The sequence below is a fragment of the Panthera tigris genome, chromosome X, assembly GCF_018350195.1.
Source record: "Panthera tigris isolate Pti1 chromosome X, P.tigris_Pti1_mat1.1, whole genome shotgun sequence".
NCBI classification, from domain to species: Eukaryota; Metazoa; Chordata; class Mammalia; order Carnivora; family Felidae; genus Panthera; species Panthera tigris.
This window is the reverse complement of record NC_056677.1, coordinates 12,132,814-12,147,242: the sequence shown is the minus strand read 5'-3', so window position 1 is coordinate 12,147,242 and position 14,429 is coordinate 12,132,814. Positions and strand designations below refer to the sequence as shown.

Genomic DNA, 14,429 nt, shown 5'->3' with positions numbered 1-14,429 from the left:
TAATGTGTTTATATTTCAATGTAAATGGCCATGTGCAGCTAGTGGCTCATGGACTGGACAATGCAGCTCAGTACAAAGAGGAGCAACCCCAAGTCAAAAGCTTGTTCTCTAATATGGCGATAGCATCATTCGCCCCCCTGGCTTTCCGAGCCACCTTATTATGGAACACTGGACTTCAAGCCCGCTGTAAAATCTTTTCACAACATTTCTCCTCAGTCAGTCAGGCACGCTGCAGCTATGGAGAGGACAGCCTGGGGCACAGTAGGCAAGCATGTGAAGATGTGTTTCGATCAAAGACTTCAGGCCAAGTAGAGCTGCGGAGGCAGGATTGTGACCAGGGGCGAGTGGCAAACATAGGGACCGTATTTGCAAATTACGCATATACCCTCAGAAATTAAGAATGTGTCCAAGTACTTAAGATTTATTTTTATTCAACTAATTGCAAAAGATTAGAAATCGCTCAAGTATCATTAAGTTACATTAGATCTATAAAATGGACTAGTACATAGCCATTAAAAGTGATATTGAAGACGTTTATTACCGATAAAATGTTTCACATATCACTGAGTAAAAAGAGGAACCAAATGGTATGTACAGAGTGATTCCATTTGGTGAAGAAAATTATGTATATTTATATAGATAAAAGACTAAAAGGATTTATGTGTATGTGTATAGATATACAACCAGAAAGATTTACCCAAACAATGACTAACACTGATTATAGGTGACTAGGATTATAGATGACAGCTAACGTTTTTTTTCTTACTGAATTTTCTGTGTAGAGATTTCATTTGAAAACTCCTCACATGGGCCACTGACTCTCTGATTTATTTATTTTACTGACTTATTTTTCAGTGTTAGGTTGATTTTTGACGTTTATTTATTTTTGAGAGAGAGAGAGAGGGAGAGAGAGAGAAGGAGAGAGAGAATGAGTGGCGGAGGGGCAGAGAGAGAGGGAGACACAGAATCAGAAGCAGGTTCCAGGCTCTGAGCTGTCAGCACAGAGCGCAACACGGGGCTTGAACCCACGAACCATGAGATCATGGCCTGAGCTGAAGTTGGACACTGAACCAGGGAAGCCAGCCAGGCGCCCCAGTGTTAGGTCAATTTTTAAATGTGAAGGATAAACGCAGACTAAACATATAGGTCACCAAGCCCAGGCTTATGAACAGGTAAGCTCTATGTTTTGTCATTTGTTTTTGGTGGCTTTTATCAGACAGATTTAAAAAAATTATGTGGTCTAATTTACTAGTTGGTTTCTTTAGGACTTCTGGTTTTGATATATAGTGAAAAAAGCTTCCTCCATTTGGAGGTATAAAAAGATTTTCCTACGCTTGTCCTAGCAGTGTTTTTAACATTTAATATATGTGGAATATATTCTTGCATAAGGTCTGCATGGTGGATCTAATTTTTCTCCCCCAAATGCCTGCCCAGTTGTCCTCGCATTAGCATTTACTGAAGAATCTTATCTTTTCTCCCCATTGAGATGAGATGCTACCTTTATCACAAACTAAATTCTCATATGTACTTAGACATATTTCTGAACTTACCGCTTTCTTCCCTCCAGTGATCTCTTTATTTGTGTGCCAGTACCATACTATTTAATTATTGTGACTTTATAAGTTTGTAGATCTAATCATCTCTCATTTTCTCTCTCAGAATTTTCCCTGGCTATTTATGCTTGTTCGTTTTGCCACATGATTTTAGAAGTAGCACATCTATCTAAAAATCCTACTGGCATAGTGAATGGACCACATCAAATTTCTGGAGAATAAACAGTGGATAATAACGAGTCAGGGAGAATTGACACCTAAAGATATCTTTATGGTGTCTTCTGATTCAATAACATGGTATACATTTTATGAATTCTTCTTTTGTGTCCTTCAGGGATATTTTAAGTTTACTTGTTAAATTTTCTTAAGTTTATTCCAAGGCATTTTATACTTTTGTTTTCATTATAAATAGGGTTCATTCTTCCATTATAACTTTATATCATTGCATCCTTTAACTGATTGTGATTTATATATAGTGATATATATATTTATATGTGCTTTAAATGTATTGATTTCTAGGGGCACCTGGGTGGCACAGTTGGTTAAACATCCAACTCTTGGTCTCGGCTCAGGTCATGATCTCACAGTTTGTGAGTTCAAGCCCTACACTGGGCTCTGTGCTGACGGCATGGAGCCTGATTTGGATTCTGTCTCTCCTTCTCTCTGCCCCTCCCCAGCTTGTGTGCGCGTGTTGTCTCTCAAATAAGTTAAAAGAACTTAAAAAATCAATGTATTGATTTCTACAAATTAATGTTATACTCCACTAATTACTAAACTACCTTATTTTTAAAGTAGTTTTTATTGTTTCTCTAATTCATTTTCTCTTTTCTGGTCTAATTGTATTGGCTACTTCCAGAACAACTTCCAAAGTGTATATGGTAACAATTCTTTCCATAGTAAACATACTGTTTACTTTTGAAGTGAGAGCCATGTCTTTTTTGCAAGTTAGGGAAATCTCCATTCATTTCTATTTTATTTAAAAATTTAAAAAACTGAATAGTACATTTTGCTAATGCCTTTTAACAGTATATGGAAATGATTACATGATTTCTCTATTAAGATTCACTGACATGATGAAGTATGTTAATATCATTCCTAATAACGAACCATCCTTGCTTTACTAGAATATATACTACTTGGTCAAAATGTGTATGTTTCTTCTAATGTACTGCTAGCTTCTGTTTTTCATGTATTACTTTTGCTTCCTTTAAAACATATTCTTCAGAGAGATCAATCTTTAGTTTACTTTTAATTTTTAAAAATATTTAATGGGTGTTGGTATCAGTTATCTTGGCTTCATAAAAAAGATTTTGGAAGCCTTTGCTCCTATAAAAATGCTTTGTAATTAATAAAAATCCCATAAAGCAAGCATATACAAGTACTATTATAGTTTAAATTATGAATTAAACAGGATTTTGTGCATTGAATTTAGTAATTAGTGGCAAGTAATTACCACTTAAACTTACTTTTTAAAAAGAAAATAAACTCCAAGTTCAAAACAACTGACTTAAAATTAATGGACAGACACTGTTGGATTCTGTCTTTATCCTGAGGTTCCAGAGCAAAATTTCCTTAAGGATTTTTTTTTAAGTTTATTTATTTATTTTGAGAGAAAGTGCATGTAAGTGGGAAGGGACAGAGAGAGAGGGAGAGAGAAAGAATCCCAAGCAGGCTCTGCACTGTTACTGCAGAGCCAGATGTGGGGCTTGAACTCATGAACAGTGAGATCATCACCTGAGCCAAAATTAAGAGTTGGACACTCAATCGACTGAGCCACCCAGGCGCCCCTCCTTAAGGATTTTAAAGGGTTGTGAGCACACCCATCTCCAGTCTTCATTCTTCCCTTTAAAAGGGACTTGTTTATATAGAGAGTCATATTTATATATAAAATACACAATACATAAGACATATGTCATTGCCAAATATGGAAGTAAAAAGCTTATGTGTCCTAAATTTTAACTGTTCTCTCTAGTTGGTTTGAAGAATTCCCCAATTTATATCCAAATTTTGAGATAAGATGTTAGCGCATTTTAATAAAAATGTAGAAGCATTACAAGATGTTCAAAACCGATGCCAAAGTTTGAGCCCAGCCTTGTGTGAAAGGGGCAGACTAGCATGTCCTCATACAGAAAGGTGGAAAGAACATACCTGATCATGATCAACCTCTACAGGCTGCTTCTTAATGATCCAGGTGACAGACTCGGAGAGGGGCGGGGTAGTCAGGGACCCCGAGTAGGTCCAGTAATCTGGGCAGGCGGGCATCAGGCAGGAAGGATCAAATGACCCAAATTCCACAAGGGTGTCCTGGCAAAGAGAAGGGGTCACCGAGTCATCATTTTGTGATGAAAACCACTCAGAAATCGGACGATGAGGCGATGATTCGAGGGGAATCTGGGGACCAGCAGTGGTCTAGAGTATCTCTGGGCACCTTTGGACAGAATCACACCCGTGCACTGCTCCTGTAATTAACTATGTATTTCTGATCATCCTCCATGGGAACACCGCCAAAAGCACTTTCCCCCTCCATTGTCGTGAGTTTACTGCAGGTGCCAGTCTCCTCTGAACTCTTCGGGAGGCGGGAGGGTCAGGTGGTAGCTGGTGCATGAACAAGGAGGCTTGTCTTTCTCAAGAGAAACGAACAGAATTCTCCTTTCTAAAACACAACGGAAAGTAGAGGGAGCCAGGCTCCTGCATCAAAAGGGGAGAAAGAGACAGGCAACGAAAAAGAGGGAGAGTGAGAGGGAGGGAGAGGGAAAGAGGCAGTGGGGAGGGACTGAGGTGGGGAGAAGAGGGGGAGACAGGGAAGAGGAGGACTTCCAGGGAACAGCCCCTTTGGGATCCTCAAGAAGCAACAGTTAATCCTGGGGCCTGGACAGAGGCGTCCATGCGGACGGGCTGGACGGAAACGGGTAACTGTTCTTCACAGCTAGCCAAGCCAAGTGTCCGTCCCACTCTTCCCTGCTCCCCGCTTGCGGGATGGGAGGTCTAGCCAAGAGGGCTGGTCTGAGTGTTCCCACGGGGACTTCGAAGACGCAGGTGTGCAGGTGTCGGAGCAGAGGAGGGGACGGCACCGTGTTCCCGAGTGCCGAGCGCTCAGTGGCATGGCGGCAGAACCAAGGCAGTGGCGAGTTGTCTTCCGGGGCGCCTTGTCAGTGTCTCCACTCGTAGATTAAACATAAAATGTATTTCAAGTGATTTAGGGGGGGAAATTACCTTATGCTTGATTGATGGCAAAGTATCCACCAATTTCTGCAGCTCTTTGTGATGTTTTCCTAGCTAAAGAAGAAGCAATGAGAAAATATTAAAAACAATTGACACTTCACTTTTGAAATCAGAACAGAATATGAATTAAAATTAGCCACCTGGTGATCACATATAAACAAACCAATCACACTACTTAAACTACACTTAAATGGGCAATTTAGGTTGCTATAAACGTCACTGAATCAAATTAGACACAAAACAAATGAGCAGGCTGTTTGCTGATAGGGTCAGTGTGCCTACGGGGAAAGGTGCCCCAGCTCCATTTAAATATCAGTTCGTTGGGCGCCTGGGTGCCTCAGTTGGTTAAGCAGCCAACTCTTGATTTCCGCTGAGGTCATGATCTCAGGGTCCTGGGATCCAGCCCCTTGTCAGGTTCCATGCGGAGCATGGAGATTGCTTAAGATTCTCTCTTTCCCTCTGTCCCTCTCCCCTACTTACATGCTCTCTCTCTCTCTCTCTCTCTCTCTCTCTCAAATAAATAATAAACACCAGTTCTTACATTGAAATTTTAATTAATTAAAATGAAAAACCATACCATGGTCAAAGTAGCCACATTTCAAGAGCTCATTTGCCACATGTGGCTTGTTACTCTTGTTACTCTATTAGACTGGACATTTTTGTTTTCAGAGAGAGTGTGTGTGGCAGGGGCAGAGGGAGAGAGAGAGGGAGAGGGAGAGGGAGAGGGAGAGGGAGAGGGAGAGAATCTTAAGCAGGGTCCATGCTCAGCTACTTGGCACACAGCCCGACAGGGGGCTTGATCTCATGACCATGAGATCATGACCTGAGCCACAATCAAGAGTTGGACGCTTAACTGACTGAGCCGCCCAGGCGCCCCTGGACTGTGCATTTTAATATCATTTGAAATATATTCATAGCAATCTCTTCTTTTAACCATTGTTCATTTTCTTTTTTTTTTCCCTGAAATTGAAGCAGAGTTGACATACAATTTTACATTAGTTTCGGGTGTACAACATATTGATTCCACAAGTCAATTATGGTTTTTTTTTTATCCCAATATACTTAGATCTTAATATGACAATGTTATATCTTTTTACCCCACAATACAACACATCATGTAAAGTGGTAAGACTTTTTTACCTTTAAAAATACTCCTATCACAGCCAAACCATTTTCTTCCAGTGCTGCATCCTCAAAGTTTTCAAATTTGACTGCATTCCAATGTACCAAGTGCAGCTAAAACAGCATTAAAAGATGGTTTGATACATGAGCATATAGGATTGCTCCAAAACAGACAGCCTTATTCAACACATAATATTTTAATGTTTCCTTGCCCAAAATAAAGCCACTGAGAAAAGCATACACCAATCTGGTGCAAAATGAGATAGAAATAAATAACAGGAAGAAATGTATGCAGGAACAGCAATTAACATTACTTCTGAATAGAGGGATTTATTTGGAGAAAAATAAAAGAAAACAAATACAGCAAAGTGGGTAACATTTCAGGGAGGAAGCAAACTTTGTCCATTCCCACGCTGTTTTGGATATGAAACCATCATATCCAAAATCCACTTGCATCTAAAGGAGAGATGTTTATATTGAGAGAAATAGATTCTCTGTATGGGAATTAGACAAGAGTTGAAGATAAATTTCTTTGAGGGATAACCACTTAAAATGTGCTTCTTTTCACGGTAACATTTAAAACCAAATTAAGGAGAAATTGTAAGAATAAATTGTGTTTCCTTATGCGGTCCCTGTACTTCCCTACAAATTATTTCTTGTCCATCATTTGCCAATGCATCATCACCCAGTCTCCCAAGTAAGACCCTCAAGGTCACGGTTAACTTGCTCCTCTCCTCTCCTGAAGTGGACCATGCCTCCAAGTCCTGTTGCTTTTATTTCAGAAATGCTTGTTAAATCTTGCTCTTTTTCTGTTTCTATTGTCACAGGCTTTATTTAGGCTCCTCCCAATTCTCACTTGGATTAATTTAATCTGGTGGCCCTGCATTGTTGCCTGGCTTATAACTTCAGGCTATAATTTGAGCCTAGCTTGGAATTCTGGAAGGATTCCGTTTTAGGATCTTAAGTTTCATTTCTGCTCGATTATGTGAGATCAGGGCACATATCATTTTTACATGTATAAACTGGGAATAATCAAATATGCCCGAGAGAGCTATTTAGCATTTATAGGAATCATTGGATTTTCCCTGATAATTTCTTAGAAATTCAGCATTATCCCCACTTCACGGCTGTCGCTGTTCCCAAGCTGCTCAACATACCTCTGCCGGGTAACATTTGCTGTCCACAGTGTGCTCGGAGCCCCAAGCATCAATGGCCCCCCAGTGAAAATGGAATTGCTTCAGTCGGTAGTTGTGTTCCAGGGGTCCTCCCTCGATCACTGAAATGGCACATCCAACAATTCAGGGGACAGTTTTTCATACCATGGAGGAATGCAGGGGAAAGGCCGACTCTTTGGAGGGACCTTCTATGTGAACTGTCTTAAATGGGGCACACTGTATTAGATACACGTGTATATAAACTTGATTTCCACGCAGTCAGTACAGGTATAAGGGCAAGACTTGCACTCTGAAAGACACTGAGAATTAACACACTCCAAGCTCTGTACAACCATTAAAGGCCAATTCTTGACTTATTTTTATATTCTATATTTACTGTGCCCACTTCTTTTTTTACAGGAACATGAAATAAGGGTTTTATTAACAAAGTCTTATAAAACAATTTCAGAAACTGTACATCAACATGACACAGACTATAGCCTACTTTAGTTTTTTCTGCACAAAAGTGAACCTTGAAACTCCTGTAACTAAGAAAACCGTTGCCTAACTACTTTGCATTTAACGTGGAATCACTGTGTGCATAAGATTACTACTGCAGTACCAGTAACACAAATTGATAGGTTTTATACCGGACGTCACATAAAAAGTACATTATCAAGTAGACTTGTCTTGGGACTCCTGGGTGGTTCAGTCGGTTAAGCGTCTGACTCTTCACTTTGGCTCAGGTCATGATCACAGGCTTTCTTGGGATTGAGCCCTGCATCAGGCTCTGTGCTGACAGTGTGGAGCCTGCTTGTGATCCTCTCTCTCCCTTTCTCTTTGCCCCTCCCCTGCTCATGTGCATGCACACTTCTCTCTCAAAATAATAAACATTTATTTAAAAGTAGATTTGTCTTGGGGCGCCTGGGTAGCTCAGTCAGTAAGCGTCCGACTTCAGCTCAGGTCATGATCAGGTTTGTGAGTTCGAGCCCTGCATCGGGCTCTGTGCTGACAGCTCAGAGCCTGGAGCCTGCTTCAGATTCTGTGTCTCCCTCTCTCTCTGCTCCTCCCCCACTCATACTCTGTCTCTCTCTCAAAAATAAATAAACATTAAAAGTAGATTTGTCTTATTTTAAAGTATATGAAAGTCAATTTAAAATGCCCTACCCCCTTTTCCCAACACTGAGATTAAAACAAACTAATAAAAGAGTGGAAAATTGAAAACCAGGACAAGAGATAACTTTCTTTAACAGATGGGCTCAGGATAGGCAGAAGCCTTCACTGGTGTAGATGTGGAATAAATTATTTCAGGGAAAAAAATTCCCAAACACCTTATGAAAAAAGTATACAACTCTACTTCAAAATACGTTATTTGCTTACTACCAAAGACAATTTCATTTCAAATCTTGTTTCTGTAATTAAAGCCTAGTCAGTCATCAAAAAAGGTTAGTGCAGATAGAACCTTTCAAAGTTAAACGAAAGCCACAAAAATTTAGCTACAAGCCTTAAAGGGTGATTTATTTCAAATTTTCATTTTCAGATGTAATTATAAGAATGTTGGGGCGCCTGGGTGGCTCAGTCAGTCGAGTGTCTGAGTTCAGCTCAGGTCATGATCTCACAGTTCATGAGTTCAAGCCCCGTGTCAGGCTCTGTGCTGACAGCTTGGAGCCTGGAGCCTGCTTCAGGCCCCTTCCCTGCTCATGCTGTGACTCTCTCTCAAAAATAAATAAACATTAACAAAAAATTTTTTAAAAAGAATGTTAATTTGTCATGTCAACAGATAAGACCATAAGTAGATCCATCATGTTGGAGGGTTTTAATGACATTTAGGATATTCCTGCCACAATTAACATGCAATCAGTGCATTCCCTACATAGCTGCATTATAGCAATGAATCAAATTCTAGAAATACTAGAAGTGAACTTACTTAATAAAGGAGATCATACAACATAAACTATCCATGGGTGCTGTGATGTATGCAGCTTTTCGTTTTTGTTTTAAAGCAGCACCAGAATACTTTTAAAACTGCTTGACAGATTTCACCATGTCAAGATTGGTTACTCCTGGGGGCGCCTGGGTGGCTCAGTCGGTTGAGCGTCCGACTTCGGCTCAGGTTATGATCTCGCAGTCTGTGAGTTCGAGCCCCATGTTGGGCTCTGCGCTGACAGCTCAGAGCCTGGAGCCTGCTTTGGATTCTGTGTCTCCTTCTCTCTCTGCCCCTCCCCCGCTCATGCACACACACACACTCTCTCTCTCTCTCTCTCTCTCTCTCTCTCTGTCAAAAATAAATAAACATTGAAAAAAAAATTTTAAAGAATTGGTTACTCCTGTATCATTTTCTAAATGGTTTTGGATGTAAATAACTAGTATCAATATTAGAAGCTTTGTATCCATTTATAACTCAGAACTGTAAACATCTAGGTTTGGTAGGAACAAAAACAGCATTAAGAAATCACACGAAGGAATGACATTCATGCATGTATGCAGCTGGATTCCCATGGTGGCAATATTCAGTCACTCATAAACATGTCTTCTCCATGATGATCATTCCCATTCACTTTGGATTCTTTTAGTGAATCACCAGTTCCCTTTTCCACAAAACATCCTTTTGTTTTAGGGGAACTTGGTTCTGTTGGTTTCTTCTCTTTTTTCTCTTTCTTACTGTCATTCCCTTGTTCCTCTTCATTATTAATTTTACATCTTTATCACTCTCTGATTTCGTTTTCTGATTCTTTTCCTTATCTTCACTTTTCTTCTTCTTGCTTGTTGGTCATTCTCTTTCATCTCTGCTTCTTTCTTTACCTTTCTTCTCCTTTTTATATCTCCTATAGGATATAACTAGACATTTTTCGTTTAGGTGACCTAGGCTTTGTAGGAGATCTTGTGCCACGCCTACTTCATTGGGGTTGTCTGTCTCTGCTTGCATTTCTGGAATCTATGGCTGTGCTATAACTTTTTGGTGGTGTTTTGGAACACTCCTTTTCTTTGTCTTCTTTCTTTTTGCCCTGGTTTTTGATGTACTCCTTGACCTTCTACCTCTCTCTCTGAAATGAGATCTTCTCTGTCTTGGACGTTTGGATCATCCCCTACTCCTTGACTTAGAATGTGATCTCCTTCTCGATCTGCTTCCTGACTGCCTGTGCCTAGAAGATGAGGGCGTTCGCCTCCTCCTAGAACATGCTCTTGACCTTGAGTTACTGCGCCTACTTTTTAAATGTGCAGTAAAATGCAAATTTCTCTTAGCATATTTATCCAACCCAATCTCATAAAACTGAAGTATGGGGACAAAAGATATTCTTTCTTTTTTATGCACTGATACTTTTTTTAAAGTAAACTCTGCACCCAATGTGGGACCCAAACTCATGACCCTGAGATCAAGAGTCATGTGCTGTACCATGTGCCATCATGTGCCAGCCAGGTGCCTCTTGCATTTCAATTTTGGAAGATACTACTGTTTGTTTTCCCCTTCCATTGAAATAAAATAGGAAATTTGCAAGTGAAAACTTATCACCCATGTCCCTTTGGACAGAGTGAACGATGTGAGTCATCCACACTGTACCACTGTCCTTACCACGTTGGATAATAAATACCTTTTGTTTGGCTAGTGTTTTCTGAACTGGTGAAATAATACTTTAAATGCAAAATATCCAGATAAAACAAGATTTTAAAATCATCTTTCCTCAGACTTTGGGTTGTACTGATTTTTTTTCTTGAGTTTCCTAACACATATTAATTAGTTCCTCATTTCTTCCATCTAATCCAACCCTGGAGATGTCTGTTCATGGTTAAACCAATATAAGAGCATAAAACCCATCTATCTCAACTACCTTCGTGATCTTTAGAGTTTACTGCATCATTAGTTGAATTTTATGTGCAATTACAACAATCCCAGGACTAAATACGTCGGATATGTCATGCAGTGGTCTGCTATGTATCTTATTGCCTTTTGAAAATACTTTACATAATTTCTTCCTCTAAAAAAAATGTTTTGAAAGAGGTGAGCAAAGACACCAATGACCACTTTTCTTCAAGGGGCAGGGGAGGTACAGAGACTAATACCACCTGATTCACTAAAATAACAGGAGGATGGTACTAAAGCATACTGAAATAAAAATAAAATATTTTCCAAAACCTTGCTTTTCTATGCCAGCTCCATATTGTGAGCTTGACTTTGGCAAAATTCAATCTAATCTGGTGAATGAAATTGAAGTCCTCGTCCCATGTTAAGTGACCAAGGCAGAAGGGAAGGCTAGCTTTTCTCTCCTATCTCCAGAAAAACACTGGCAACATATTCTGGAAACTTACTGTGTGTCTCCTCCAAAGATAATGAGCAAGGCAGAGTCTTCAGGTGTGTTTTGATTCACCCACACAATGCTAAATACATCTTAAAGTTCATTGCCGACATTTAAAGCTAGACAATTTCCCATAAAACTCCGCATTTCAAACTGGAGAATGAGAAGCCCTGCCCATGTTGGGCACATGCTCCCACCAGGCAACAACAGGCTAGATGGGAGAAACGGCCACCACCTTTTGACGGTCCTGCCAGTTTCTCAGTCGCCATCACTGCCATTTGTCTCAGATTCTCCCAGCCTGGCTCATGCTCATTACTTCTATGGCACTATAGGCACCTCTACATTTGTGATCCCTGGGAGAGAAGTGAGATGCCCAGGCATCTGATTTGGGCATTTCTAACTAGAAAAATCGTGAAGTCTCTACATGCACTGGGTACTAGATCCACATAAATTGTACATAGGGGAGAAGTGAGACAAGGAGGTATTCTCCTATATAATGGGGCTGAGGGCATGCACTTTACAGGAAAGGGACCTCAGTTTGAATTCATTGGCTTTGTGCCATTGGCCATGTATCCTGGCAGTTTCTAAGAAGACTCCCAATGAACCCTATCTCTTGGTATTCACACCCTTGTGTGATGCCCTCTCCTGAGTGTGAGCTGGACCTTGTGACTTGCTTCTAAGGGTAAAAGTCATGCGATATGAGTTTTCAGATTAGGTTACAAAAAGATGCTGGTTGTCATCTTGCTTGCTCTCTCTGACGAAGCCAGCTGCCATGTTGTGAGCTGCCCTACAGAGAGGCCCACTGGGCAAGGAAAAGGGAGTGGCCTCTGGCCAACAGCCAGCAAAGAAACCAAGGCCCTGAGAGAAACTGAATTCTGCCAACAGCCACGTGAGTGAATTTGGATGAGGATTCTTCGCCAGAGGAGTCTTGAGATGAAACCCCAACCACAGCTGACACCTCCATCACAGCCCAGCGCGAGACCCAGAGCAAGAGTACGCAGGTAAGCTGCACCCACATTACCCCTCTCTGGGCAAGGTCTGCAGAACGGGCTGTGTATCAGCTTCTGCCTACCTCAGGCCTCACTTGGCTGCCATTTCCTTCTTGCACTTACACATAGTAGTACCAAACACAAGCATTGCACTGCCTTGAACCTCCCCCTCCATGCAGACGGCCCAGGTGTCACCCCCTCCAGGAAGCCTTCTCCCACCGGACCCCACCTGAACACTTCCCTCGCAGCGCTCGGCACTCTGCATTAGCGCTGTCTGTTCATGGGTCTGTCTCCCCACCACAGTATTAGCTCCTTAAAGGTGGCAACCATCCCTTCTTCCTCTTTCCATTCTGAGCACCTGGCACAGTGTGTGGCACTTAGAAGATTCTCAATGAAACCAGGAACTAAAGAAATAGACTGCAAAGTATCTGTTGGGTTTGTTAATTGAAACATCCCTGGTAACCTCAGCAAGAGCGAAGAAAAAGGTGGGGTCGGGTGGGGCAGATGTGTGGACGACAGAGGGAAGTACAGTCAGCAAGAAACAGGCAGAAGGGAAACAGAAGATTGCAAATTAGAAAGCAGAGTGGTCATAAGATATATGGAATAACTGGGGTGATGGAAATGTTCTCAAATTGGATGGTCCTAACGGATACACCACTCTGTAGGTTTGCTACAAATCATTACATTGTTTTCTCCCAAAAAGCAAATGTAAGACCAAAATTAGGAAGGAGAACTCTTCAAATGTCTGGGAAACATTCTTCCTGGGTTTACCAGTGATACCCCAGAAAAGTGTAAAGTGACACAAGATGGGGCAGGAAGCACCCTTTGGGGAGCAACAGGACCCATCTCTTCCTCTCTTTGAGGCCTAGTGACCTAGCTGATGAGAGTACTTTCATGGGAGGTGAAATTAGAGATCATCCATGGACCTCAGCCCAGGCATAATTTAGTGCCACTCCCCATGGCATTTTGCATCCCTCACATGCACTGTGTCCTATTCAGGGGAGCCAAACAACAAAACAGTACCCAGCAAAGGGCAGTGCTATGAGATGCTCACATACCTTCTCTTATTATCCTTTTAATTTCTGTAAGGTTGGTAGTGATGTCCCTCTTTCATTCCTGATTTCAGTAATTTGAGTCTTCTCTTATTTGTTTTCTCGCTCCACCTAGCTAAAGGTTTATCAGTTTTGTTGATCTTTCTGGAGAACCAACTTTTGACTTCATTGGTTTCTGCTCTGTTCTTTGTGTTTGTTTTGGGTTTAGTTTGCTCTTCTCCTTCTAGCTCCTTAAGGTGGGAAGCTAGATTATTGATTTGAGAAATTTCTTCTTCTCCAATAAAGGCATTTTCATCTCTAATTTCCCTCTAAGCACTACTTTTGCTACATCCCATAAGGTTTGGTATGGTTTCTTTTTGTCACATGCCTTCCTCAAACCCTTTCTTTGCACACCTTATCCCGAGTTCTTTGTAAAGCACACTGTAGCAGCATTTCCTAGTTGTGTTTTTTTTTTAATTTATAGACATTGATATTTATTAGCTCCTTTCCTTTCTACAATTAGAATTGGTTCTTGCCTTTCTTCATTTCTAGGAAGTCTTTGCTGTCTTTTACTTTTTCTTTATTTTTTATGTTCATTCACTCTTTCCTCCTCTTTGAATGCTATTAATTATTTTGCAACAGCATGGAGAAATAGCAATGAAGAATAAGCAGGAAATAGGAGGCAGTCACTGAAATGTGGAAAAAGAGAGAGAGAGAGAAAGTTAGATACTTATCAAAGATTAATGGTATTTTAAAGAGAATGATTATTAAAGCATAATTTTAAAAAGGGTTACCTATGTTGGTCCTTCCTAACAAAATAAGTGGAAAATTAGCAACCTCTCTACAATTTTTCTGGATATTTTATAAAAATAGTGCGACACTGACACACCTAGGGAAGGTAACATCGAGGAATAATCAGTTTAGTGAGTTGTGCTTGGAGGTATCTAAGGAGTTATTATGAGGAAAATGCAGGTCATTTGTATTCCATCTGAGATTGCCCTAGCAAATGGGTGGATAAGAATTCGTGAATCTATTGTTAAAAAGGGGGAAAAAATGACTAAAAAAT

At 40.6% G+C, this 14,429-nt stretch overlaps 1 protein-coding gene and 1 pseudogene across 3 annotated transcripts in view; both read right to left on the bottom strand.

Annotated features, from left to right (window-relative positions):
• The window catches only part of CA5B (carbonic anhydrase 5B), a 51,283-nt gene that overhangs the window by 2,647 nt on the left and 34,207 nt on the right, over positions 1 to 14,429 (bottom strand). For all 3 annotated transcript variants that reach the window (XM_042973994.1, XM_042973995.1, XM_015542111.2), the window contains 4 exons: positions 7,055 to 7,173; positions 5,916 to 6,011; positions 4,767 to 4,829; positions 3,702 to 3,857 (listed from right to left, as the gene is read on the bottom strand). In XM_042973994.1, coding sequence (XP_042829928.1) covers positions 3,702 to 3,857; positions 4,767 to 4,829; positions 5,916 to 6,011; positions 7,055 to 7,173 — 434 coding nt within the window. The remainder of the gene's footprint in view (positions 1 to 3,701; positions 3,858 to 4,766; positions 4,830 to 5,915; positions 6,012 to 7,054; positions 7,174 to 14,429) is intronic.
• Positions 9,477 to 12,597, bottom strand: LOC122235514 (annotated as a pseudogene).